Raw genomic sequence first — 25,885 nt, forward strand, 5'->3', positions numbered from 1 at the left:
ACCTTATGCGGCACCCTCTGACAAACGTCAGCTCTAAGCGGGGTACCAGGAATTCTGAGGCCGTGTAGGGACCAGGCTCCGACCGCACCCTAAGGCGGGAGGAACCCCACGGATCTCCTCGCGGGCGGGGACCGGGGCAGGCCGGCCAATAAGCAGCAGAACCCATCGGGGGCGGGGCAGAGGCCGGAGCGCGCTGGATTCCCCGGGCCAACTTCCGGCGGGTGCGAGTGGCGGGTTCGAGTGGGAGCTGCGTGGCGGGGCTTGCAGGTGCGTGAATCCCTTGGTTTATAAATTCATGCGGGGACTGCGTTTGACCTGTGGGTTTAACCTCAGCGACCGGTGCTACTATGGAAACTGGTGTGGCTGGGGGAAAGGCCACGTGCTTTGCACGGCCTTGAGGGAGGTCGGCCAGGTCCAGGTTTCTGAGTATCTGCCTTTTAAAGACACCCTGTACGCCGATAGCTTTTTTTTTTTTTTTAAATCGGCTGTGGTTTTACCAGTCACTAACGGTTTACATGGACCACTTTTGTATTTGGTTTCTACTGTTTCAAAACAAATTATTTGGAAGTGATTTTACCTGATTCTTTTATTCTCTTCTTGCTTAGCTTTTATAAGGCTATAAAACTGCTTGCTAGTTAACTAATACCCAAAAAGTTACAAGACTCTCTCCAGGTCTCCCGGCTAGTAAGGCTCTGTTGACACCGGAGCCCAGGCACCCAGCCTCTCCTGGTGAAGAGACCAGTAGTACTGCTGTTTCACAAATGTCTTCTTGCGCTGCTCTTCTTATTCAAGTTAGATATAAAGGTCTAATAGCTTCAGCTATTTCTAAGAAAGTGACACAGAATTGAACTAAAGTCTATTTTATGTGTGGGAGTGTTTGTTGTCCCTTTCAGGTAGGTTTGTGCCCACGTGCATCAATGAAAGCCTTAAAGAAGCCGGAAGAAGGCGGTCAGTCTCTAGACTCATGTTTGTGAGCCACCTTGTGGGTGCTGGAAGACTAAACCTCAGCTCTCTGCAGAAGTACTTACTGTCAGTCGGCTTGGTTTTTCTTTACGAAATCCCAAAATAAAGTATCAATTTAGGAGTTACAGATTTCAGTTTTCTTTTTTCTGTAACCATCTTCTGTATGAGTCACCTTGGTGTAAGTTAATATCTTTCCCTTCCTCTCTTTTTTGTGCTAGAATTTGAATTTCTATTCTAAGCAATAGGTATCAATTAGGTATATGAAGTATTATAACATAACAAATTAGCACGTCCTATTTCTGGGTATTTTGTAGTATGTGGTATTTTAATGTCATCTTAAGAACTAAACCTAACAAATGCCTGTATTCAAATGAGATATGTTAGTATTTGATTTTGGTTTCTCTAACATATTTCCAATCCACAGCATCCCATAAGATCTCAAATCATAAGCCTGCAAGCTGTGGACAATAAACAAATTATTTTGCCACTTGGTTTTGTACAGACACCAAACAAAAATGGGAGAAGCCAGATGTGGTGGTACATGCTTATAATCTTAGCCCTAGGGAGGCAGAGGCCAGAGGATCTCTCTGAAGGCCTGAGACCTGCATAGCAAGTTCTTAGACAACCAGGGATTCAGACCTTGTCTTTCCAAAAAGAAAGTTGAAGGAGAATTGGTAGTAGTTTAGTTGACGTTGCAGTACCCCACATATGCTTAGTTATAGACCTCCTGTGCGTAATGGCTTTCTGTTGTTTAGAGTGCTGATTAGGCAAAGAACCTCTTCCCACCATTTAGATAAGTCTTTTTTCTGAGTCATACACACTCACTGTTGAAGGGACAGTACGTTACTGTCCTGTCAACAAACATCATAGTTTGGACAGTGCACAGATAGCCCTCAAAATAAGCTTATTTCTTCACCCTTGACAGAGAAATTGCATACTGGTAATGCCCATTCTCTGTACCACATATTAAGGCTTAAATTTGGGTATAAATTTAAAAGAGCAACACTAGATATAATGAAACATGCCTATTGTCCCACCTACTTGGAAGACTAAAACAAGAGAATCTGTTTGGGTTTGTTTGTTTTTAGGTTGGTTGGTTTGTTGGTTGTTTTGGCTTTTAGAGTCAGGGTTTCTCTGTAGTCCTTAATGTCATAGAACTCACTCTGTATTCGAGACTGTCCATAAACTCAGAGATCTCCTGCTTCTCCCTCCTGAGTGCTAAGATTAAAGGAGCCAGCACACCCTAGCACAAAAGCTCTGGCTCTTAGGTTTTTTGTTTTGTTTTGTGACATTCTTTCTGTCCTGGAAGTTCCTCTATAGAGCAAGCTGGCCTCAAACTCAGATCCACCTGCCTCTGCCTCCTGAGTGCTAGGATCAAAGGCATACACCAACATGTCCTGCCATAAATTCCAATTTCTAAATAATGAATCTCTGGATGAAAATGTCACTTGTATGAAAACAAGTATTATATTGAAGTCAAGTATTATATTAAAATTAAAAACAAGTATTAAATTATGATTTGTGCAGCCAAGCATGGTAGGTAGTACCTGCTGTAATCCCAACACTTGGAAGGTGGCTAAAACAGGGGGTTACTATGAGCTTAAGGCTAGCCTGGTCAACATAGCATGATTTTCTCATAAGGAAAAGAATAGCTGCAGATACATCCCAGCGGTTAAAAGCACTGACTGCTCTTCTAGGGGTCCGGGGCTTGATTACCAGCTAACAACTACCTATAATATAACACCAGTTCCAGGAGATCCAACAATCTCTTCTGGCCTCCAGGGACTCCTGTGCACAGTTATGGTACACAGGCATGCATGGAGGCAAAACACCAGCTCACACAAGAATTAGCAAAATAAAACACCACCAAAACAGAGAGGTTTTTTTAAAACACATGTGTTCTAAAATGTCTACTGTGGTTTTTGTCCTGCAGTTTTCATTTGCTTCTGAGTCCCTGCTTCAGAGACGGCAATGGCAGCCCGAGTTCTTGTAATTGGTAGTGGAGGAAGGGAACATACATTGGCCTGGAAACTCGCACAGTCTCCTCATGTCAAACAAGTATTGGTTGCCCCAGGAAATGCAGGCACCGCTTGTGCTGGGAAGATCTCCAATGCAGGTAATAAGGTCTCAAAACAGGGAGTGGTTGTTGATATTTGTTGATAATAAACAATAGCTCATACATGCCCTTTAATAAGGTGTATTTCTATTTAAGTTTGAATGCATTCTCTGAGTTTACAGTGTTAAGGTAGTAACATGAATTCTCACTGTTTGAGGTAACAAAAGGCAGTGTGTATTTTAAGCCTTATGAGCCACAGTGATGGAGAAGGCAACTGCGCATCATGCAGATTAAAGGCATTCTATACGTCTGGAAACTTGAATGGGACCGCCAGGTGTGGATTCTGTACCATTAATGGTCAGTTCATACACTACACTGAACAGCTTGCAGGCCATAGGATAAAACCTAAGCTCCTCATCTTACCTTCACAAGGACTTCTTGTTTCACTCTGTCTGCACAATAGCCAATGCGTCGCATCACATTTATGGACTCAGAGGAAAGATGGAAATAAGAAAATACCTCCTTCTGGGGTGTTTGTCTAGAAACAGGGCATTGTGTGTTTCTTGCAGAACTGGCACATGGGTGTATGTGCAGTTGGGGCTGTAGGGACCCACTCATCAGAATCCCCTGGGATTATCATAAATTAGCGGCCATTTGCAGCAGCTTAGGGTAGGTGTGCCCTCACTTGCTGCCTCTGCTATACTGATCTGGCTGATCTAACTGGGCCCGGTTGTGTTTGGATGGAGAGCCTGGGTTCTTTCTCTAGACATGGAGAAGAGTTTTCTTACATAAAGTAATTGCCTTTGCTTAATCAACTCAAAGACCCTTCCTGACGCAACCAGAACTAGCCTCTCAGTTTGCTTTAAAGCAGATTTGCTTAATTTGTCCATATTTGCAATTGTTTGTGTATTTACTAATATTTATGCACTGTTATTAATATCCCAAAATTAAGGATCCTAGTTTGTTGTAACATCTTAATCAAAGGGGTTATTCTAATACCTAATACATAGTGGATTTTCAATAAACTTTGAGTAACACTTAAAGGACAAGTTTCTGAATATATTGTCTGGGCTTGTCTGTTTCTCTGTAACCAACACTGGGACAGGAACAGCCACATTATAATACTGGCAATCACTCAACTGCTGCTAAGCTTTATTTAACCTAATGCACTATTTGGAATTTCTCATGGTGAAATTACTAACTGTTCCAACATAAGCAAACCAACAATTAACTTGGTTTTTAATTACCTTACTAAGGATGGTGCTCACTTTATTTCTTTAACTGGAGATATTTCTGCACATGTGAGTTTATATTTTCTGCTTACAGCTGCCTCCATCAGTGATCACACTGCCCTTGCTCAGTTCTGCAAAGATGAAAAGATTGAACTTGTAGTTGTTGGACCAGAGGCCCCTCTGGCTGCAGGTAAATTTTATTTCTCATTACAACATGCATGGTACCTATAGAAGTTTAGAGGACATTTCATCAAAATCACTTGTCTATGAGGATTTGTAATAAAATACATTAGGAAAGGAGCTTTCAATCCTTAAATTTTAATGTAATCATAATTCATATTCATTCTAATCCATAGAGAACCTGGATCACCTGGATTTCTGTTTGCTCTCTAGGGATTGTTGGGGACCTGACCTCTGCAGGAGTGCGGTGCTTTGGCCCCACAGCACAAGCAGCTCAGTTAGAGTCCAGTAAAAAGTTTGCCAAAGAGTTTATGGACCGACACGGAATCCCAACTGCACAGTGGAGAGCGTTCACCAATCCTGAAGATGCCTGCAGCTTTATTATGAGGTGGGCAGAGGTGACCTTTTTAAAGGGCGAGCATTTATAACGGACATATAACATGAAGTCGCTTTTGTGTTCAAAAACACAATGTGTAAACCAGGGCAGTGGTGGCACACGCCTTTAATTCCAGCACTTGGGAGTCAGAGGCAAGTGAATCTCTTCTTGAGTTTGAGACTAACCTGGTCTATGGAGTTTGTTTCAGGACAACCAGGGCTACACAGAAAAACCAGGTCTTGAAAAACAAACAAAAAAAGAATAAATGTTTACTTCTTAGGCTTTCACAGGTTTATATTGAATTAATTATGGAAATATACTCTCAATCAAATAGCTCATTTCCTCTTACAATACTAAAATAAGATGGGATTCTTCAGCATCTGGGAGGTAAGAAGCTGAAGGATCAGTTCAAAGCCAGCCTGGGCTACATGGATCCAGTTTCAAATCAAAAGGGGGAAAAGCCTAGGATTCTGTTCCTGCTTCTCTTGAATAATCTTGTAGACTGTATGTTGATGTCTTCACTCCTGAGAAATTTCAAACAGGAAATATATATTGTCCTGCAAACCAGAAACAGTGATTAGTTACAGCAACAGCGTGATCTTAAACTAATGGGAATCCTCCTGCTTCAGCTTCCTAAGTACTGGGATAGCAGGTGTGATCCACCATTCCCAGCAGAGTTACTGAATTTGTAAGGTCTTTTTTTAGTTTGGTTTGGTTTTAAAGTTTATTTCTTTTTTGTGTCTATGAGTGTGTTGCCTGCATGAATGGTCTTGTGCCCACAATGGTGAGGTGAGGGCTTAGGTTCTGGGTCTGGAGTTCTGAGCCACCATGTGGGTGCTGGGAATCAAGCCAGCACCGCTAAGTACCCTTGCCTCCTACACATGGAAAGCATTGAGTGCTCTGTGAGCGCAGGCCTCTCTCCCTCTGTTCTTTCCCTCCAGCCACCCAGTCAGTGTGTTTTCCTTTCAAACCGTGTGTGTGTGTGTGTGTGTGTGTGTGTGTGTGTGTGTGTGTGTGTGTGTACAATTTAACACTTATCAGGCTATAGTTTGTAAGAGTCAGTTCTCTCCACTATGTGGGTTCCAGAAATCGAACTTCGGTCGACCCACTGACCCTAGTTCATTCTTAATTCACTATTCATCCCACAAGGCTCCTTTTTTTCCAGAGGTGGCAGGCAAGGGGGACTAAATGTGTAGCCCTGGCCATCACTCTGGACCAGGCTGGCCTCAAACTCAAGAGATTCACCTGCCTCTGCCTCCAAGTGCTGGGATTAAAGACACCACTGCCCAGCTCCTACAGAGTCTCTTAACACTGACTATTGTTACCCTGACAACTTTGTTACTTTGGCTAAGCCTCTTTCCAGATCTCCAGCCCACTCCATTGCTGTGTGTTCTAGAACTGGTCTGTGGGTGTCTGCCAATGTTAGTCTCCTACAGCAGAATTCCTTACGTAAGCAAGAGGCTTTGCTATCTTAAAGATTACCTCATATCTGTTCTACAGGGCTGCTTAGGTTTTTAATGCTTCTTCCTTATGTGGCATCAATATATGTGAAAAAAAGCAAAATTGTACATGCTTTATGATCAAAATTTTAAAGGAATTTATTTTAAAAAAAAACTTGGCAAGAAGTACCTGAAATGATGTTGGTGTCATATTTTTTTCTGTGTAACTTTCAATCTTGCTGAAACAGACTGTTAACAATCATAGAACGCTGTTTGCTCCCCTGTCTTCACAGCGCAAACTTTCCTGCTTTGGTTGTGAAAGCCAGTGGTCTTGCAGCAGGAAAGGGGGTGATTGTGGCAAAGAGCAAAGCAGAAGCCTGCAAAGCTGTACAGGAAATCATGCAAGTAGGTGGATGTAAGGTTCTTTGTGTGTATGGATAGATACTACAGGTTTACAGAGTGGGCCTCAGAATGTACCAAATTGAAAAACTGGCAAGTCCTGCACTACACCAATTTCTAAACCATGACTAAATGTGTTGGTGTGTGCTACTGAACGGTAGAAGGTCTTTAGCCCATGGGACTTACAGATCACTCTCCAAGTCCAGGAGAACAAAGGCATTTGTTTGGTGTGTTCCAAGTCTTAAAAGTAGAGCAGTGGGTGAATACAATGTTTCTTTCCTAATTAATCTACATGATAATTATGACTTAACCTCTTAGAGAAATCCATTTTCACACACATGGCTTTGTCTAATTGATGTGGTCATCTCCAGGAATAGGGGATGAAGTGATAATCATGAAATTGTGTCAGCAATCTGAGAGATGTGCCCATCACGTCTGTACAGTGTGAGTTCTGCCTGCTGTCACAGAATAACCAGAAAAATTCATGTTAAGTCTTGAGACAAGAAAGAATTTTGATGTTCATATATCTCATAACTCAAATGGGAGACAGTTCTGTAAGTCAACTTGGTAAATATAAAAGCTTTAAAATTTACAAGACCTTTTATTCTTACAATTAGGAAAAGTCTTTTGGAGCAGCTGGTGAGACAGTTGTTGTTGAAGAGTTTCTGGAAGGGGAGGAAGTGTCTGTACGTATAGCCATCTCTTTGCCTTTAACACACCCCACCTCACCTACTAACCCACCCACCCACCCAAAAAAAAAAAAGCTTACTTAACTGTGGTAGCTTCCTGTAAGAACATGAGCCCAACAGTTTCAGAGGACACGCACTTAGATTCAGATGAGAAAATGCATGTGCTCTCTTTTAATCGTCCCCTACAGCAGTGGTACTCAACTTCTGTGCTGCGGCCCCAAGCATAAAATTGTCTTATGCTACGTCATAACTGTGATTTTGTTCCTGTGATGAATCGCAATGCAGGACATCTGATATAAGGGGTCGTGATCCACAGGATGAGAACCACTGGTCTATATGTTGGCAGGGAGGTTCTATAGGTTTGTGGTCTTTGTTTCACACACACTTACTACACGGCACATGCACCTTGACTATAGTAGGAGTGCTGATGTGTCACCAGCAGGAAGGTTGCACCATCTTGGGCAGAACCTCAGTTTTCCCTGTTGCTACAAATGGCTGCTCCTTTACAAGTTGGATATCCACTGTCTTCTGGCTCCAGCCAACTGACTTAGGAATTGTTTTTCAAGCTTTCTTCTGAAATGAAACCTTCTCCTCTCATAAGAGTCCTGTTTGCCTTCTTGACTTTTACCTTAGCCTGACTGGACTAATCTGTCTCCTCCACAGTGTCTGTGCTTCACTGACGGGAAGACCGTGGCCCCAATGCCCCCAGCACAGGACCATAAGCGATTGCTGGATGGAGATCGGGGCCCCAACACCGGGGGGATGGGAGCCTACTGCCCAGCACCTCAGGTACTTCGCGCCACTGCTGACCTGCAGTCTGACTCTTGCAGCTGAAAAGTTCTCCCAGTTTCTTTCTTCTGAAAGCCTGAGAGGAACTAACAACCATCTAGTATGTAAGAAATGGGAAGTCCAATGACATCTGACTACGTCCCCTCCTAGTGCAGGGCCCAGCACATAAAAAGGATTGAGATCCAGGACAAGCCATAACTGCTGTCTGTACTTAATACTGACCAGCAATTCCCAATTTCTGGGTAGTTTTGTATAAGAAATCACTATTAGCCAGATGCAGTGGTACACACCTTTAATCCCAACATCTCCAGGACAGCCAGGGTTACAAAGAAGAAACCTGACTCAAAAAAGGTCTCCATTGAAATAGAATGGACTAGCACTCTAGAAACTCGGCCAATTCTTTTCATTGCTGATAACCATTTTTATTTGTGTTCCTATAATACCATTTGTGTGCTTGTGTTGATTAAAAGATCAATAGCAGAGCTGTGGTAGTGGCACATGCCTGAAATGCCAGGTAGAGAGGGTAGATCTCTGAGTGCCAGGACAGCAAGGGCTACTACATAGGCTCTGTCTCAAAAAAAAACTAAACAAAAGCATGCATCTTTTATGGGCTTTGGTAATAGTTAGCTTGACACAACTGTCTGTAAGCCTGATTTCCTCAATTAAATTTACTAGCTCATATCCATAGATAATGTAGGCCTAAATTTTTGGGTAGAATGTACTAGAAGGATTCCTAAGGAGCATGAGGAGGGGAGAACTAGACAAAGGTGGGCGGGCCCTTACTTGCATCATTATGATTGATGTGTTCAGTGAAGTTTTGAGGGAAAGTGGTCACATTGCGGAAGGAATCCTGGTTCCTTTTCTTGCCACCAATGTGTCCTTGAATATGAAAACTTTGATCTCCTAGAGATATTTCCTGTTCTGGAAGATCAAGGGCAATGAGGGTTTGTTTTGGTTTTGTTTTAGACTAGACCTGGCTGGCATGGAACTCTTTATGTAGACCAGGCTGGACTCAAACTCAGAATCTACCTGCCCTTGCCTCCTAGGTATTAGGATTAATGGAGTACACCTCAACACTCAGCCTTAAATGATTTTAAAAACAAAATAGTTACATTTAAATGTTTCTGTGTTCCCCAGGTTTCTAAGGATTTGTTAGTAAAAATTAAAGATACTATTCTTCAGAGAGCAGTAGACGGCATGCAGCAGGAGGGGGCGCCATACACAGGTGAGCATCTGACAGACCATCTTTCCAGTGACGCTGCTCTGGCTGGGATGTCTTCTCTCTTCTACAGAAGTGTTTAGGATTAGATGCTTCTACTCTAGGACTAGAGCTGGAGCTCAGCTGGCAAAAAGCTTGCCCAGCATGAATGGAGCCCTAGGTTCTAGTTGCAGTACCATAAGCTGGGTGTGGTGGGACACGCCTGTCATCCCAGCACCTGGGGTTCAAGACCAGCCTCAACTCAATGGAAAAACAATCCATATTCTGGGCTTTATAGCTACAATGTGCTTGTTGTGGTTACGCCCTTACAGGTTGATTTCTCTCTCTTTCTCTCTCTCTCTCAATGAAGGAATTCTTTATGCTGGTATAATGCTGACCAAAGATGGCCCAAAAGTGTTAGAATTTAATTGCCGTTTTGGTGATCCAGAATGCCAGGTGGGTAACAATAAATTAAGTACTGCCTGGTGTGTTGCGCGTCTCTACACTAAAACTTAGGGCAGAGGTGGATGGCTTTCTGAATGTGAGTTCCAGAAAGCCAGGGCTGCAGAGACCTGACAGTGATGGTGTTGGTGACAGTAACAACAGTAGCAGTGATAAACTCGGGGCTTCAGAAGGGAAGCACTGTTTTCTTCCCACAGCTCATCAGCCTGAAACCATTGCTGTCAAAGAGACTTCAGTCAGTATCCTGGTGAAGGAAATGGGAGCGATGGATAAAGGAGAAGCTGCACAAAGTTCATCTCGTCCACCTCCTGACTCTGTTCTTCCAGGTCATCCTCCCACTTCTTAAAAGTGACCTCTATGAAGTGATTCAGTCCACCCTAGACGGCCTGCTGAACACAGCTCTGCCTGTTTGGCTAGAAAACCACAGTGCTGTAACCGTTGTCATGGCAAGTGAAGGGTACCCTGGAGCCTACGCCAAGGGTGTGGAGATTACAGGTGAGGAACAGTGGGTAAGAGGTTAGGCGGCGAGTACCGCTCTGTTCTTCCTGCTCCAGGAGACCTGAGTGACCTGGTCAAGTTCCCAGTGTGATCCCATTGCAGCTCGGCACCTCCACCTTCCCAGAGCCAGGGTGGTTAGCGTGAATGGGTGAGATTTTAGAGACACGAGCTCTGCTTTATGCAGTGCAGTGTGCTGGATAGTGATTTCTATGGTGGGGTTCAAAGTTTGGAATCTAGTTTTCCCCCTCCCCCTTTTCTAACAGGCCGTGAGGTATCTGGTTAAATAGCGGTAAGTCTGCTTAGAAAAGAAGATGAAGTCCACATAAGTTGTGGTCCAGCCAAGATCCTCTGTGATCCCTAACATGCTGTAGTGTAGCCTTAGTACTTCTAGAGTGTGTGCTTCAAGAACTACAGTTACTCCCCTGCCCAGCAAAGGAAGCTAGAACTCTCACCCTGTGGTCTCACACACTCAGGAACTGTGTGTTTTTGGAAGGGAACAGAAAGATGAGATTTAACCAAGAGCCTTTGTGTTGATGAAATTTCTCCCCAGACTGGGGCTGAGAAGTGTGATAGCAATTCCAGTAATGAAGTATTGGACACTACCAGCAGGCGTGAAGTAAAGTGCTGGGTGGCACGGTGTAGTCAAACACTCAGAGACCTTGCTAGCACATTATCACACTGGGTATCTTGACACTGGGAACAGATGAGATATGGAGATGAGAGGGTTGCCTTTGTAACTGGCTGTATCACAGTTAAAGAAATAGTGTAGCTATCTTTGAAACCGCTTGTGGAAAAAAAAAACTAGCCATAAGGTCTCAACTACTTCAGGAATTTTCCCTCCCTCACTACACTCCCCAGAAACTACAGTTTTTAAACAGGACAGTAGCACAGAATGAAATGTTATTGTAAAATCTCTGTTGTAGAGCATGTTGTTAATCCCAGGACTTGGGAGGCAGAGGCAGGAGGATCAGTGAGGCCAGCCTGGTCTACAGTGAAGACCCATCTCAAAGAAAAGACAAGCAACAGTTTTTTACCTCTGCTCTTTTCCAGGGTTTCCTGAGGCCCAAGCTTTAGGACTGCAGGTCTTCCATGCAGGCACTGCTCTTAAAGATGCCATGGTGGTAACCAGCGGGGGCAGAGTCCTCACAGTGACAGCTGTCCATGAAAATTTCATGTCAGCCCTTGACAAGGCCAAGAGAGGACTGGCTGCTATAAAGTTTGAGGGAGCAGTTTATAGAAAGGACATTGGCTTCCGTGCGGTGGCTTTCCTCCAGCGGCCCAGGTAAAGATGCCTCTGAGTCGGCAGGCTCAGAACTGTCCTACGTGGTTGGGAGAAAACTCTGCTAGCCCTGTCTTAAGTCATTCTGTGTGCTTCCTACCTGTGAAACTGACTGGACCTTTATTTATATTATGGTTGAAATCTGAGATAGGCAGGGCGTCTCAAACTCAATGACAGTAAGACTTTATATGTCACCCACCACCCAAAGAACAGCACAGCAGCATTTGAATCACGGAGACTCTTCTTGGCAGTTCCTTACCTTTGGAAAGTTTGTCGAGATTATAAAGATGGTTACTGCCTGAATTGTTACAGTTGAATGTTTGGAGTGTGAATTACAGATCCTGCTTTGTCCCTTTATCTACCACCTGAGTGTATTTAATCCTCACCAATGCAATCACTAACAGATACTTTCCTGTAGAGTAAATAAACTTGTTGGTTGCCACAAGAGTGTTTGCATTTTTTTTTTTTTTTTATATCACAAATCACTCTGGGCAGTGGTGGCACACACCTTTAGTTATAGCACTTGGGAGGCAGAGACAGAGCAATCTGAGTTCAAGGCTAGCCCAAGTGGTCCAAGATAGCCAAAGCTACACAGAGAGAAACCCTGTCTCAAGATAAACAAAAGAAAAGAACATCACATTACCTTTCATTAAGTTTTCAGGTGGGTGTGGTGTGTGTGTGTGTGTGTGTGTGTGTGTGTGTGTATGTATATCACACATGCCTGTTGTCTTCTGGTCAGAAGAGGGCATCAAGTCCATGAAGCTGGGTTTACAGATGATTATGAGCCAACATAAAGGTGCTAGAGCCAAAACCAAATCATCAAGACCAACAAGTGCTCTGAATCACTAAACCATCCCTCAAAAACTGCCCTGAGCAAAAGATTGGCTTTAAACCCTTTTATAGGTATACTGCCCTAAAATACTGTGCCAACATTTCCCCTTTTTTAATTTTAAAATACCAAGAGAATTCTCTACCTTAAGAGGCAGAAGTTGGATTTGTTTTTTTTTCCTTTGATTTGGTTTGCTTTTCTTACCATCTGGCTGGCCGGGAACTCTCAGAGCTCCAATGGCCCATGCCAGTATGCCCAGCATACTTAAATCCTAACTGTAGCAAATGAAATGTTCCCCGTAGGGTTGCATATCCAGTGAATGGCCCCGGACTTCAGGCGGGGAGTTGGCTGGCAGTCTTCCCAGGAGCCCAGCAGCTTGCTTTATAAAACATTTCTTCATCTGTCTCCTCTGCAAGGGAAGACAAGTGAATTCACAGTGCCATTCCCAAACTTGATCTCTACACAACGGTCTTGGGTTTTTCTGAAGCAATATGCAATTCTGTTTCCAGTGCCCTCAACTATGAGAAGACTAGCAAAGTGGGTACTGCCACAGTGAGGACACAGTTTGCATTTTAAGAACGTTTTCACAGAATTCTTAACGGTCCTATTTATATTTGTTTTTATTTATTTTATGTATATGACTGCTGTCTGCATGTACACCTGTGTGCCAGGAGAGGGCGCCAAATCCCATTACAGATGCCTGTGAGCCACCATGTGGTTGCTGGGAATTGAACTCAGAACCTCTAGAAGAGCAGTCAGCATTCTTAACCACTGAACCATCTCTCCAGCCTCCTAATTCCATTTTCTCTTTTTTTTTAACTTGGTGCTGGCATTTCATTTCTACTCACACTGAAGCTGACCTGAGAGTAGTTGTGGTAAAATAATGCTGTTTAAAAGTAGAAGGGGCCAGGTGAGGTTCTTGTCTATAATGTCAGCACTGGGGAGGCTGGGGCTGAAGTATTGGCAGTTTGCTACAGAGAACCAGAATAGTGTTCTGCCAGTGAGAGTCAGGAATGGAGAGCCACTCAGTGAGAAAAGATGGACGGTAACCGTGGCCTCGTGAAATTGTTCAGCTCAGTTGAACGAGACTTAAAAATGGCTAAGATGCTAAGTTTTTATTTGTCATATTTTTACCATGCATGTTTTATCACAATTTGGGAAAAAATTTCAAATCAGGTGTGGTAGTGCACACCTATTAAGTCCAGCACTCAGTGGGGGAGGAAGCAACATATACGGGAAATTAATAAAATAGATCTTTAAAAAAATAAAGTGAGAGAGGAAGACTTGCAGAGCAAGTTTGAAGCCCACCTGTCTCAATTTTTTTTTCCCCAAAAATCTGTAAGATACACATGATCAAATAAAATAAAAGCTGTTCCCAATATTGGCAATGCAGTCAGATCACCTGGGAAGGGTGCTAAGTACATTTCATTCCCTGTTCCTGCTCTGGAGTCTGGTGGGTGCAGGCACAGGTTTAAAAATGTGAGCACCTTAGTGGATGGGCAAACCAAATGTCTTCTACTTTGTCCTCTATGGATGTGTCTGTGTGTGTGTGAGATCTGTTCTTCTACCTTAGCCTTCGAGAGACGGTCTCATCAACCTCAGTTCGCTGGTTTGACTAGTCTCTATAAGCCAGCTTGCTTTGGGAACCCCGTATCACCACCTCACCTGGCTGGAATTACACGCATCTGGGATTCGTGGGGCAAGTACTTTAACCAAGCCATTTCCCTAGAGCTTGAGGTTTTTTAGATGAAGATAATTTTCCCTGGTGGTGTAGTGGTAAGTGCCTTTAATCCCAGCAGAAACAAGCAGATCTCTGTGAGTTCCAGAACAGCCAGTCTACTTAAAGAGACCTCTCAGATAATAATTCCTGCTGACAGTAAGGTTGATGTCTTTGTTTTCATCTTCATTTCTCTAGGGGCCTGACTTACAAGGACTCCGGAGTAGACATTGCAGCCGGAAATATGCTGGTAAAGAAAATTCAGCCTTTAGCAAAAGCCACCTCCAGACCAGGTAAATTAAACCCTGTACTCTGCTAATGGATCAGTGGTGTTGTAAACTGATTTGGGCCTTACATTTAGCTGAGGGAAGATTTTCAAATTGCTAGGTTTCGTCTAAGTTACTCTTAAGCCGAGGACATGATTTCTTCTCTGCTTGATTAGTTTTCTGTGTACATGGAACTCTCTCAGGAAAAGTAGCTCTTCCATTACCCATTGTCAGGAAGAAATGGTGCCAGTATTCATGGACCTATCAGTTCAAATGCACACATAATCTGTTCTCTCTCTGACAGGCTGCAGTGTTGACCTTGGAGGCTTTGCTGGTCTTTTTGATTTGAAAGCAGCTGGTTTCAAAGATCCTCTTCTGGCCTCTGGAACAGATGGTGTTGGAACAAAACTGAAGGTAACCAGACACTTGTGATTAAAGGTTCTGTGAGAGAGAAAAGAGAATTTGTCTTTCAAATGAATTTTCTGTTCATCAAGTCTTCTTAACATGCATGAGCTAAAAAGAGTCATGGCGACTACATTTATTGCAGCCCTGTGGTCAGGTGCACATGAACACTAGTGTTGCAGTGCATTGGTGAGAGGATGATTTAAAGAAGGATGTAGTGTTCCCTGCTGAGGTTCTGAGCAGCTAGCCAAAGGCACTGGAGTTTGCAGCCTCCGGGTGAACCAACGAGATAAAAGGTGGAGCTTCTTCTGTGGTTGTTTGTATTCTACAGATTGCCCAGCTGTGCAAGAAGCATGACTCCATCGGTCAGGATCTGGTTGCCATGTGTGTGAACGACATCCTCGCACAAGGAGCAGAGCCCCTCTTCTTCCTCGATTACTTTTCCTGTGGAAAACTTGACCTGGGTACAACTGAAGCTGTTGTTGCTGGAATTGCTGCAGCTTGCCGGCAGGCTGGCTGTGCTCTCCTAGGTATGGCCCATCGAGCCACAGGTCCTGTGTACCGCCTGTCCGTCATGTAGAGCTTAAATGGGACTTGTCGTGGGTAGACGTTACATCACTGAACTGGAAAGCGAAGTGTACATGAAACCATGTGGGACTGCATATATTAAACTATAGTCTCCTCAGAAGTGGCATAAACAAAAATGTAACCAAGTGGTAAAGGCACTCTTTGAATCGCAGAACTTGGGACGCAGAGGCAGGAAGATCTCTGTGAGTTCAGGACCAGCCTGGTCTACAGAGCTAGTCTCAAGACAGCCAAGGTTACACAAAGAAACTCTTTCTGGAGTTTTGGGGATGGGTGTGGAATATAATCTCAATTTTAAAGACATTCTGCTTAACCATATATGAGGGAGTTTTGTTTTTTTAGCAAAATTAATTTTGAAGTAGGCCAGAGAATGGAACTATTTCTGTCACATCTCAGAGTTGGTGTGGTGTGTGACAGTAATCCTAGCACTTAGAGGCTGATGCAGAAACATTGCTGAGTGTTTGAACCAGCCTGGTCTATGTAACAAGACTTGTCTCAATGGAAAGAACATACCTGTCTCTATCTGAAGACAAATAAGTTCTCAAGGCCAAAAGTTGCCTTTCAACTGTTTTTACAGTAATTTCTATGGTGGAGGCTGTGCTTCCCTCTTCCACTGTGTGTGCCTTAAACCTAGCACTGTATTGAGGGCGACAGCATGACGAGGAAGATAGAGTGATTGTAAAACCAGCTAAGGACTGGAGACCGGGCTCAGCAGTGAAGAGCACTCGCTGCTCTTCCAGGGAACCTGGGTCTGGTCCTAGAGCCCACATTATCAAGCTGCAGTAACTCCAGTTCCAGGGGATCCAATGCCCTCTTCAAATCAAACATGGAAGTACTTTTGAAATCACACTACTGTGGAATGTTGTGAAATCCAACTGAGCATTCATGAGTCAGGGTAGAGATGTCTGAGGGCCACGTAAGACCTGTAGCATCACCTCACTGCTTACAGACGCCAGCTCTCACTAGAAACCAAGCAGCAAATACACTTCTAGATATAGAAGTGAGTGTGTTTAATGTGGCTTCTGTCACTGCTTAAGCATGTTCACAGGATCGCGGGATGCCTTTGTCCTTGTCTTTCCAGGTGGGGAGACAGCAGAGATGCCCGACATGTACCCTCCCGGAGAGTATGATCTTGCTGGGTTTGCTGTTGGTGCTATGGAGAGACACCAGAAGCTCCCTCAGCTAGAAAGGATCACAGAAGGAGATGCTGTTGTGGGAGTGGCTTCATCTGGTCTCCACAGCAATGGGTTTAGCCTTGTGAGGAAAATCGTGGAAAGGTCTTCACTCCAGTACTCTTCCCCAGCCCCTGGTGGTTGTGGAGATCAGACTTTAGGTAAATGGACTCTTGCAGTTGTACTTGGAGATGTCTGAGCTGCTGCTCGAGGGGTAAACCCAGGTTACCTAAAACTAGGAGGGAAGGTGCATGCAGAACCTATGCAAGGTAGCTGTCCTGGTTCATTTCAGAATGGCCTCTACGCTTGGGCTTCGAGTGCACGGGCTAAGTGTTGGGTTATCTCTCCAATCCACAGGGGACTTACTTCTAACCCCAACCAAGATCTACAGCCACTCTCTGCTGCCTCTCATACGCTCAGGACGGGTCAAAGCTCTCGCTCATATAACTGGAGGCGGACTGCTGGAAAACATCCCCAGGGTCCTGCCTCGGAAGCTTGGAGTAGACTTAGGTAAGCTCATTCTCTGGAAGTCATCCCAGTCCTCCCTCAGGAGTCTGAAGTGGATCTGGATACGCTTGAAGGGAAAGAACATGTGCTGTGAGTGTGAGTGCATGCATGCTCATCCATGTCCTGTGAGAACATGCCCAGTCTTACATGGGTGTGAGTCTGTGCACGTACATGGGAGATCTTTTTGTGGTTGGTTGGTCGGTTGGTTTTGTTTTGAGATAGGGTTTCTCTTTGTAGCCCTGGTTGTCCTAGAACACACACACACTCTCTCTAGACCAGGCCAGCTTTGAACTCATGGAGGTTTTCCTTCTGCCTCTGGAGTGTGTACCCCACCATATACAGCCTCATGTAATGTTTTTTACTGTGTTCTCCTGCATACTATGAACCATCCGATGAGGTTAAGTGTGGCATTTTTCACTCGGATGCTCAGCCCATATAGCCTCATTCCAAGAGCCTTTTCATTTTCTTAGTTGTACATGATCTCTACGTAGTCCAGGCTAGCCTTGAGCTTCCCGTCTCAGCCTCCCTGAGGCATGTCCCACTATGTCCAGCTTGTATCTCTTCTCTGTTAAGTGCTTCAAAAAGCTTGGCTTTTGACTTTTTTTCCTCTGAAATAGGAGTTTGGTTTCTTATTACTGTACCGTCTACTTCCCGGTAGAACCATTTCCTGTGAAAGAGAACATGTGCTGCTTTACATTGCTAGTGGCCCTTGGCCACTGAGGTCATGGTGAGCATTTGTGATGGTGGGATCTTTTGAACTCGCTCAGGTTCATAATGGAATTGAACCTAATGGGGAGCTGGAGACACAGCTCAGCAGTCAAAAACACTTGTTGCTCCACAGGGCACCCAGGTTCATTTCCCACCACCCACATGGCTGCTTACAACCATCCCTAACTCCAGTTCCATGGGGTCTGACCCCCGTCTGAAAACCAAGACACAAGGCACATGTGGTGCACAGATACACCTGCAAGTGAAATACTAATAAACCTAACTGGGGAAAGACCTGTAGACAAGTTGCATGTCTTAAGATACATTTAAAAAAAAAAAAAAATTATCAGGCCAGGTGTGGTAGCCCACACTCTGGAAACAGAAGCAGATGAATCTCCTTGAGTTCAAGATCAGCCTTATCTACATAGGGAGTTCCAGATCTGCTAGGACGATAGAATGAGACCCTGTTTCAAATAGACAAAAACTGGTTATCATAGAGGCATGCTAAGTGAGTAGAAGGAACCAACAATCGGCAGCAGTTCAGATCTGGGCTAGAGTCGTGGCTGAATCTGTTCTCGCAGAGGACCTGGATTCAGTCCTCGGACCACCTGGCAGCCCACAGCTTCAGGGACAGCAAGCACACATGTGCACATACGTACACACACAAAGCATATGTATCTAGAGAACATGTGTAGTACCGCATAGCCTGGATGGAATGTTGCCGATGCCTCCCCTCCTTAAGGAATTTTAAATAAAAATCCACCTTACTTAGGGCTTCTCTTGCTGTGATAAAAACCATGACCAAAGACTATGGAAGGAAGGGTTTGTTTTATCTTATAACTCTTGTCACAGTGCCTCACTGAGGGAAGTGGGGGCAGGAACTCAAGGCAAAATCTGGAGGTCGCAACTGAGTCCGACCATGGAGGGATGCTGCTTACTGGCTTGTGCCCTGTGGCTTGCCCAGCCTGCATTCCTGTTCCACCCAGGCCCACTGGTGGCAGTGAGCCGGGCCTCCTCCATCAGTCACTTGCCTACAGCCAACGTCATGGAGGCTTCCCCTCTCAGATCACTCTACCTTGTGTCCAGTTCACAAAACATTCCAACCAAAGCTAAATCTTTTAGAGTTGTCTTAAATAGTTCAGTATAGATTTTGTAATTCAAATCCTGTAGCCCGTATACTCCCAAAGAAATATCCATGTTACTTTATTTTTTTTCCATGTTACTTCATTGTTGAAAGTCTTTGTGGCAGTGTCTGTAAAGCCTTTACTTGGTGTGTGATAAGATGCATTGCTTGTGACAAAGGAGGAGCTGCAAGTCAGCTCTGAACCTAAGCTTTAGAAGAAATTCAGGAAACGGTATTTGTCAGAATACGCTCTGTAGCTCTGCCCTCCAGGGATCTCTGCACAGTATTGAGGGCACATCTTATCACTGAGACTCAGGCAAACAGAAAAGGTGGCGTGCCAGTCTGCTGTCCTCAGCTACTAGCACATGTAAATCATTGGGGGCTTCTAAAGATCCAGTACATTCATGAAGCACAGAACACACACCTCCTCCATTATCAGTGCCGACAGAAATGGATCTAAAAGAAAGGACCGTTAATAGTTCAGTTTCATGATGGTGGTCTCTGTATGGGACAGTGAATTAATTGGGCAACTCTTGTTTTAAGATGCCTGTACCTGGAGGGTCCCCAATGTCTTCTCATGGCTACAGCAAGAAGGACAGCTCTCTGAAGAAGAAATGGCCAGGACATTCAACTGTGGGGTTGGAGCTGCCCTGGTGGTGTCAAAAGACCAGACAGAGCAGATTCTACACGACATTCGACAGCACCAGGAGGAAGCCTGGGTTATAGGCAGTGTTGTTGCGTGTCCTGAAGGTAACAGCTCCTAACTCAGCTCTCTGCCTATCAAGCTCTGTACCCTTCCTTCCAGCCACTACTATGGCATCTGTCTTTACCGTGATGCACCGTGAGTCACACTGGTGCCAGAACACACCCTCTTGCACTGTGGAACTTTGACATCTCTGGGAGTATTCACATGCACAGCCACACTGCACAGGACTCTCTCCCAGGATAAAGTCACTACACAAAACATGTCATGGTTCTGCCTAGAGGTTTAGTTCAACCCAAGCAATAGTGAGTGAACACCCTGACCAGTTGTCTGTATTAGTCAGAACTCATCAAAATTTGGAGGCTGGAGAGATGGCTCAATGTTTAAGAGCACTGGCTGCTCTTCCAGAGGTCCTGAGTTCAAATCCCAGCAACTACATGGTGGCTCACAACCATCTGTAATGGGATCTGATGCCCTCTTGTATGTCTGAGTATGTCAGCTACAGTGTACTTATATAGAATAAATTTTTAAAAATTTTAAAAAATTTTTAAAAAAGAGCTCATCAGAATTTAATGGGTGGCAGAGCCATTCAGATAACTTTAACAGATGCCGGCACACCTTGCTTCTGTCTATCTACTCAGTGCTGTGTAGGTTTTCTTTACAGGCAGGTTCTCCTGGGGCTGCACAGTAATGTCCTTCAGCTTACTCCAAAGTAAGAAGGTCTCCTTTTCTCCAGACAGCATCCTTTCTCAGTCTTGAATGGCCTTGCCGGGTCACATGCCTCCCACAAAGCCAGGATGTCATAACACTGTGAGAACAGGCTCATGAGGGAGGTCCATGGGTTGGGGAGAGCATGGGCAGGCATTGTTTTATGTAGCTGTGCCTCGTGTGCTGATGTGCTCTACAGTAGCTCCTAGTTGTAGTAGTGATTATATATGTTCACCTTCAGTGTGTTTTTAAAAGTGAGAAATTGTAAATGTTATTATCCTGGTATTTTACTTCCTGTATATTTGACTTTCAGCATAAAATACAATATTCTAAAGTTTTCTTATGTTTTTCTATTATTCCTATTAATTCATAGTTGTTCTTATTTATGCATATAATTGAAATGAAGATTCCCCGCGTGTCAGAGTTAAGAATCTGATTGAAACCATACAAGCAAATGGGTCAGTGGTGGCAAATGGCTTCCTGAAAAGTAATTTCCCTGACCAACAAAGGAAGGCAAGAGTGGCTGTCTTAATATCTGGAACAGGTAAAGCATGGCTTCTCCTCACCACTATTCACACAGATGGGGTGGGAGGAACTTGGATAATAAAGATGCTCTAGCAGAACCTGGGGTGAGGACCAAAAGAGGGGGTGCAGGGAAATGACTAAGAGAAAGTAAGACAGAAAGGACAGCCTTCAGTCCCAGCACTGGGAGGCAGAGGCAGGCAGATTCCTGAGTTCAGTGCCAGCCTGGTCTGCATTGTGAGTTCCAGGCCAAACAGGACTACACAATGAGAAACAGCCTCCAGAAACACCAGGAGGTTCCTCAGCAGTTGGAAGACACTTGCTGCTCTTGCAGAGGACCTAGGTTTTGTTCCCAGCACTCACACAGTGATTCACAACCATCCCTAACACAGAGCATCTGACACCCTCCTCTGAAGTCTGGGCAGCAGGCTCACGTGGTTCATATACATTCATACAGGCGGACCACTCATGCACATAAAACAAAAGGATAAGGATTCCACCTCTTTTGTGCCTCAATAAATGAAAAAGCTTAAAAATTGAAGTAATAATTACATGTGTTCACCTTCAGCATGTTCTTAAGTGTGAGAAATGATAAACGTTATTAACCTGGTATTTTATCCTCTATATGTCTTACTTTGAGAATAAAATATAAAATTCTAAAATTGTCTTTTATTAAAAGTAAGACCTGGGTAGGAGAACATTTGCTTCTGTTGGTCACCACAGTGGCTTTGCTGTTAGCTTTCAGAATCACCACGTAACCCAAGCTGCCCTGGCTTCATCCTTCCTAGTTCGGGGATTTGCTGGGGGGACACACCACACCCAGCTCTGGTTTTCCTCACAAGTAGCAGTGCTCGGAACAGTGTGTTGTCAGAGGCACCCGACCATGGCTGCCCTGCAGTGTGCTCTTGCAGTTTGAATGTATTTTAGGCCCAAGGGACTGCTGTGAGTAAGCTTTCAGAATTGTCAGCTCACTGGCTTTTCCTGCTTCTTCAGGGTCCAACCTCCAGGCACTCATAGATAGCACTCGGGATCCAAAGAGCGCCTCACACATCGTTCTTGTCATCTCCAACAAGGCTGCCGTTGCGGGTCTAGCCCGAGCAGAGCAAGCTGGCATTCCCACCAGGGTGAGTGACTACAGAAAAGGACTTTCCTGTAGGCTGGGCCTGCTGGGCGGGTACTTTGCTTGCTTAATGCCAGATTTCAACCTGGAGCCTCACGTGTACCTGTGCCCACACCTCCAGCCCCTGCAGGCTGTACTTAAACTCACACTCTGCTCTCACAAGGCTACAGATGGTTGTGTAATTGTGGAACTTCCCAATTTGGGGTGGGGGCTGGATTTGCTTTTCTACTGCATCCTGCCTGTTCCTCAGCCACCCTCTAGTGGGTACATCTTTACTGCTGAAGTGTAGCCTGAAAATAGGTTATTTACTGTTTCCTGTTACAGGTAATTAATCATAAATTATATAAAAATCGTGTTGAGTTTGACAACGCAGTTGACCAAGTCCTGGAAGAGTTCTCTGTAGACATAGTCTGTCTTGCGGGATTCATGAGGATCCTCTCTGGCCCTTTTGTCAGAAAATGGGATGGTAAGCAAACAGTTCTAACACTCAAGGGTGTTAACGTGAAATGTAACTAGTTCCCTTGGCTTTGTAAAAAGTGCCCATAATGATTCACTGAGCAGGTCATTCCGCTGTCAAACTGGTTGTCACTAACCACTGTCTTCGTTAATGCAAAGATACACTTTACTGTCAGTAGAATGGGAAAGTCAGCAAAGAGTGAGACTCAGACCACACCTGTAACCTAACATCCTGAAGCTGAGTCAGGAGGCCAGCGTGGTCGTATAGGACATACTCTGGTGAAAGCAAAGTAAAGGAATGGGAGAAAAATGAAGAGAAAGATCCCAAGATAAAGGGAGAGCTGGGAAGAAATCAGCCTTGATGTAATCAGTTTAAGGCCAAGACCAAGACCCTGTTTCAAAAACCAAGAGCTAGCAGCTGGAGAAAATTTGTGGTTGAGAGCACTTGTTGCTCTTAGAGAGGACCTGAGTTCAGTTCCCAGCACCACCCACATGACAACTCCAAACCTTCTGTAACTCCATTCCCAGGGACCCACACCAGGCCCATTTCTGGTGCACAGGCACACATGCAAGCAGAACACTCATAACAAATAGTAGAAAACAGCACTAGCTGGGGGCTAGTTCCAGGTCCTAGTACCACAGAAAGAAATGAGAACCATGCTCTCTTTATAGCGTGCCGAAGATGACAAGGAAGGTATTGTCCCTAAAAGTGTGTAGTTGTCTACAGTGTCTTGTTCCCTTTCCCTTGCTCTTTACTTCGTGTGCATGGAGCGGTGACCTCAGCACACCTGTGGTAGTGAGAGGACACTGTGTACTTCGTGGGCATGGAGCGGTGACCTCAGCACACCTGTGGTAGTCAGAGGACACTGTGTACTTTGTGTGCATGGAGCGGTGACCTCAGCACGCCTGTGGTAGTCAGAGGACACTGTAGAATTAGGTGTCTCCTTCCACTGTGTGTGTCCTGGGTATTGGGTGCAGATCATCAGGCATGGTGGCAGGCACCCTGTTTCCTTGTCAGCCATCTTGCCAGCCCTGTTCTCTTCCTTAAGCCCTCTGACTGCAGCCTGTTGTGGTCATTGGTCTACACAGTGGGTACCTTCCCTCCAGAGTTTATTTCCTAAGGTAAATGTATTGTTCTTGCAGGATAACAGGATCTAAGATTTCTGACTACTGTTTCTGTGCTCTCTAGGAAAAATGCTCAACATCCACCCATCCTTGCTCCCTTCTTTTAAGGGTTCAAATGCTCATGAGCAAGTCCTGGAAGCTGGTGTCACAGTTACTGGGTGTACCGTACACTTCGTAGCTGTGAGTATCTATTCCTAACAAACCTATGCCCCTAGTGTCTGGGTGCAGTCTACACTGGCTGGAAAGCAAGGTTGGAAACATTTGCTTCCTTTTCCAGGAAGATGTAGATGCCGGACAAATCATCCTACAGGAAGCTGTCCCTGTGCAGAGGGGTGACACAGTTGCAACGCTGTCTGAACGAGTCAAAGTAGCAGAACATAAGATCTTCCCTGCAGCCCTCCAGCTGGTGGCCAGTGGGGCTGTGCAGCTGGGAGAAGATGGCAAGATCCACTGGGCAGAGCAGTAACCATGCCGATGTGGAGTGGACCCAGCGCTGAGCGAGGCAGGGCTTTGCCGGGTGCCTTCTCATCACGGCCATGGCCCAAACTTAAGGATCTGCTAGCAAAACGACTTTAATCCTTACCTGATGCCATTTTTTTAAATAAATAGGTCCATTAAAAACAAAACTTACTTAGCATTTTTTAAGACATGCAGAAGTAGGAAGGTCTAGGCACATAGGCACAATGTGCTGGGCACATATAGATCCAGACGGGAGCTCTCCAGGCTTACTGCTTACCTTGCTTTTCTGAGCAGCTTGCACTGGTAAAAGGAGAGCCCAGCCTGCACAACCGGATTCCTTACCACAGGCACCCAGAGACCTCCCTTACGCTTTAAATTCAGAACAGCAGCAGGTCCTTAAACTATAGTCTTAGAAGAGCAGGATAAGAAACCCAGGATGTGGTGGCGCATGCCTTTAATCGCAGTGCAGGAGGCAGAGACTGGCAGATCTCTGAGTTCAAGGCCATCCTGGTCTAGGAAAGTAGCCCTGCTCCAGCAGCAGCAGAGGCCTGCTGTGCTGACAGACCCTGACCGCCTCAGAGGCAGGTGGGACACCCCAGGCCTGTGCCACACACCATCACAAGTTTTCCCTTTGACTAGTAAGAAAGCACCCTTGGATGGGTCTGCTAGACACCTTGAATTTGATCACCAGGATCCGCATGACAGGAGACAACTCCACAAGTATGTGCCATAGCATACAAAATACGAAACTACACATGTAAAAAATAACCACTGTAATAAGATTTTCAAAGCCAGATGTGGCACACACCTTTAATCTCAGCACTTGGGAGGCAGAGGCAAGTGGATCTCTTGAATTTGAGGCCAGCCTGGTCTACAGAGTTTCAGCGCAGCCAGGGCTATGGAGTAAGATCTGTCTGTAAGCTAAAGTTATTAAATACATTGTTTAATAATAATAAAGTTTACAAACCAGAGCATCCAGTTCTTCCTCACTTTCTTCACCCATAGTAGAAATAGTGCGAAAAATGAGGTTCTTAGACACTACTGCTTTTTTTTCTTTTCCTTTGGTTTTTTTCTCTTAGTGTTTCTGAGACAGGGTTTCACTATGTATCTCTGGCTGTCCTGGAGTTCACTGTGTAGACCAAACCAGCCCAGCCCTCACAGAGATCCACCTGCCTCTGCCTTCTATATGCTAGAATTAGTGGTGTGCCACTAATTCTCTCTCTCTCTCTCTCTCTCTCTCTCTCAGGACTGCTCTTCCAGCGGTTCTGAGTTCAATTCCCAGCAATGAGATCTAGGTGTGGGTGAAGAGAGCTATAATGTACAATGTACTCGTATACATTAAATAAATAAACCTTTAAAAAGTACATCTTTAGGATGGGATGTAGTGACATATGACTTTGATCCCACCATCCAGGAGACAAGAGGCAGGGAAATCTCTGGGTTCAAGACCAGCCTATTCTACATTGCAAATTCCAGAATAGCCAGGGATACACTGAGATCCTGTCTCCACAAACAAACAAACATAGCTAAATAATAAAAAAATAAACTTTATCATCAGGCCAAATGGTTTTCAGATACTGTGATTTTGGTTTTGGTTTTTAAATTTGCTGTAGATTCATCTTACCCAACCTGACCTCCATTCACCTGGGTTTAAAAATTCCAACTCCTGAGCACCTCCCTGCCCCCCAGTGCCGGAGTGCAAGGCTTTTTGCAAATGCATACATGTAACAATTTTCTGCTGAGGCCATGCAGGCACTACTATACACTCCGCTGTCACAAGGCAGAGTTCAGGTGATGACACCAGTATTCAGCAAAGCCCCTTCCTTTCCTCTGACTTTCTCATTGTTGTTCTGCCTCCTTCTTTCATTAAAATCTCTCAATAACTAAGTAATTGGTCCAGGAATGGTTGTACACGCCTTCCAT

General features: G+C 44.7%; 1 protein-coding gene across 1 annotated transcript; it reads left to right on the top strand.

Annotated features, from left to right (window-relative positions):
• The first annotated feature begins 181 nt into the window (after positions 1 to 181).
• GART (phosphoribosylglycinamide formyltransferase, phosphoribosylglycinamide synthetase, phosphoribosylaminoimidazole synthetase) lies at positions 182 to 24,933 on the top strand. Its single transcript, XM_080919260.1, has 22 exons — positions 182 to 267; positions 2,897 to 3,079; positions 4,346 to 4,441; positions 4,645 to 4,819; positions 6,540 to 6,651; positions 7,263 to 7,331; positions 7,998 to 8,123; positions 9,261 to 9,348; positions 9,692 to 9,777; positions 10,110 to 10,278; positions 11,332 to 11,563; positions 14,305 to 14,399; positions 14,677 to 14,786; positions 15,106 to 15,304; positions 16,441 to 16,692; positions 16,889 to 17,041; positions 19,413 to 19,619; positions 20,687 to 20,824; positions 21,796 to 21,926; positions 22,247 to 22,388; positions 23,568 to 23,683; positions 23,781 to 24,933. The coding sequence occupies exons 2-22, from the start codon at positions 2,935 to 2,937 to the stop codon at positions 23,967 to 23,969; spliced, it is 3,030 nt and encodes a 1,009-aa protein (XP_080775386.1). The 5' UTR covers positions 182 to 267; positions 2,897 to 2,934; the 3' UTR covers positions 23,970 to 24,933.
• Positions 24,934 to 25,885: the final 952 nt, after the last annotated feature.

This window comes from Micromys minutus (genome assembly GCF_963924665.1).
Source record: "Micromys minutus genome assembly, chromosome: 7".
Classification (NCBI taxonomy): domain Eukaryota; kingdom Metazoa; phylum Chordata; class Mammalia; order Rodentia; family Muridae; genus Micromys; species Micromys minutus.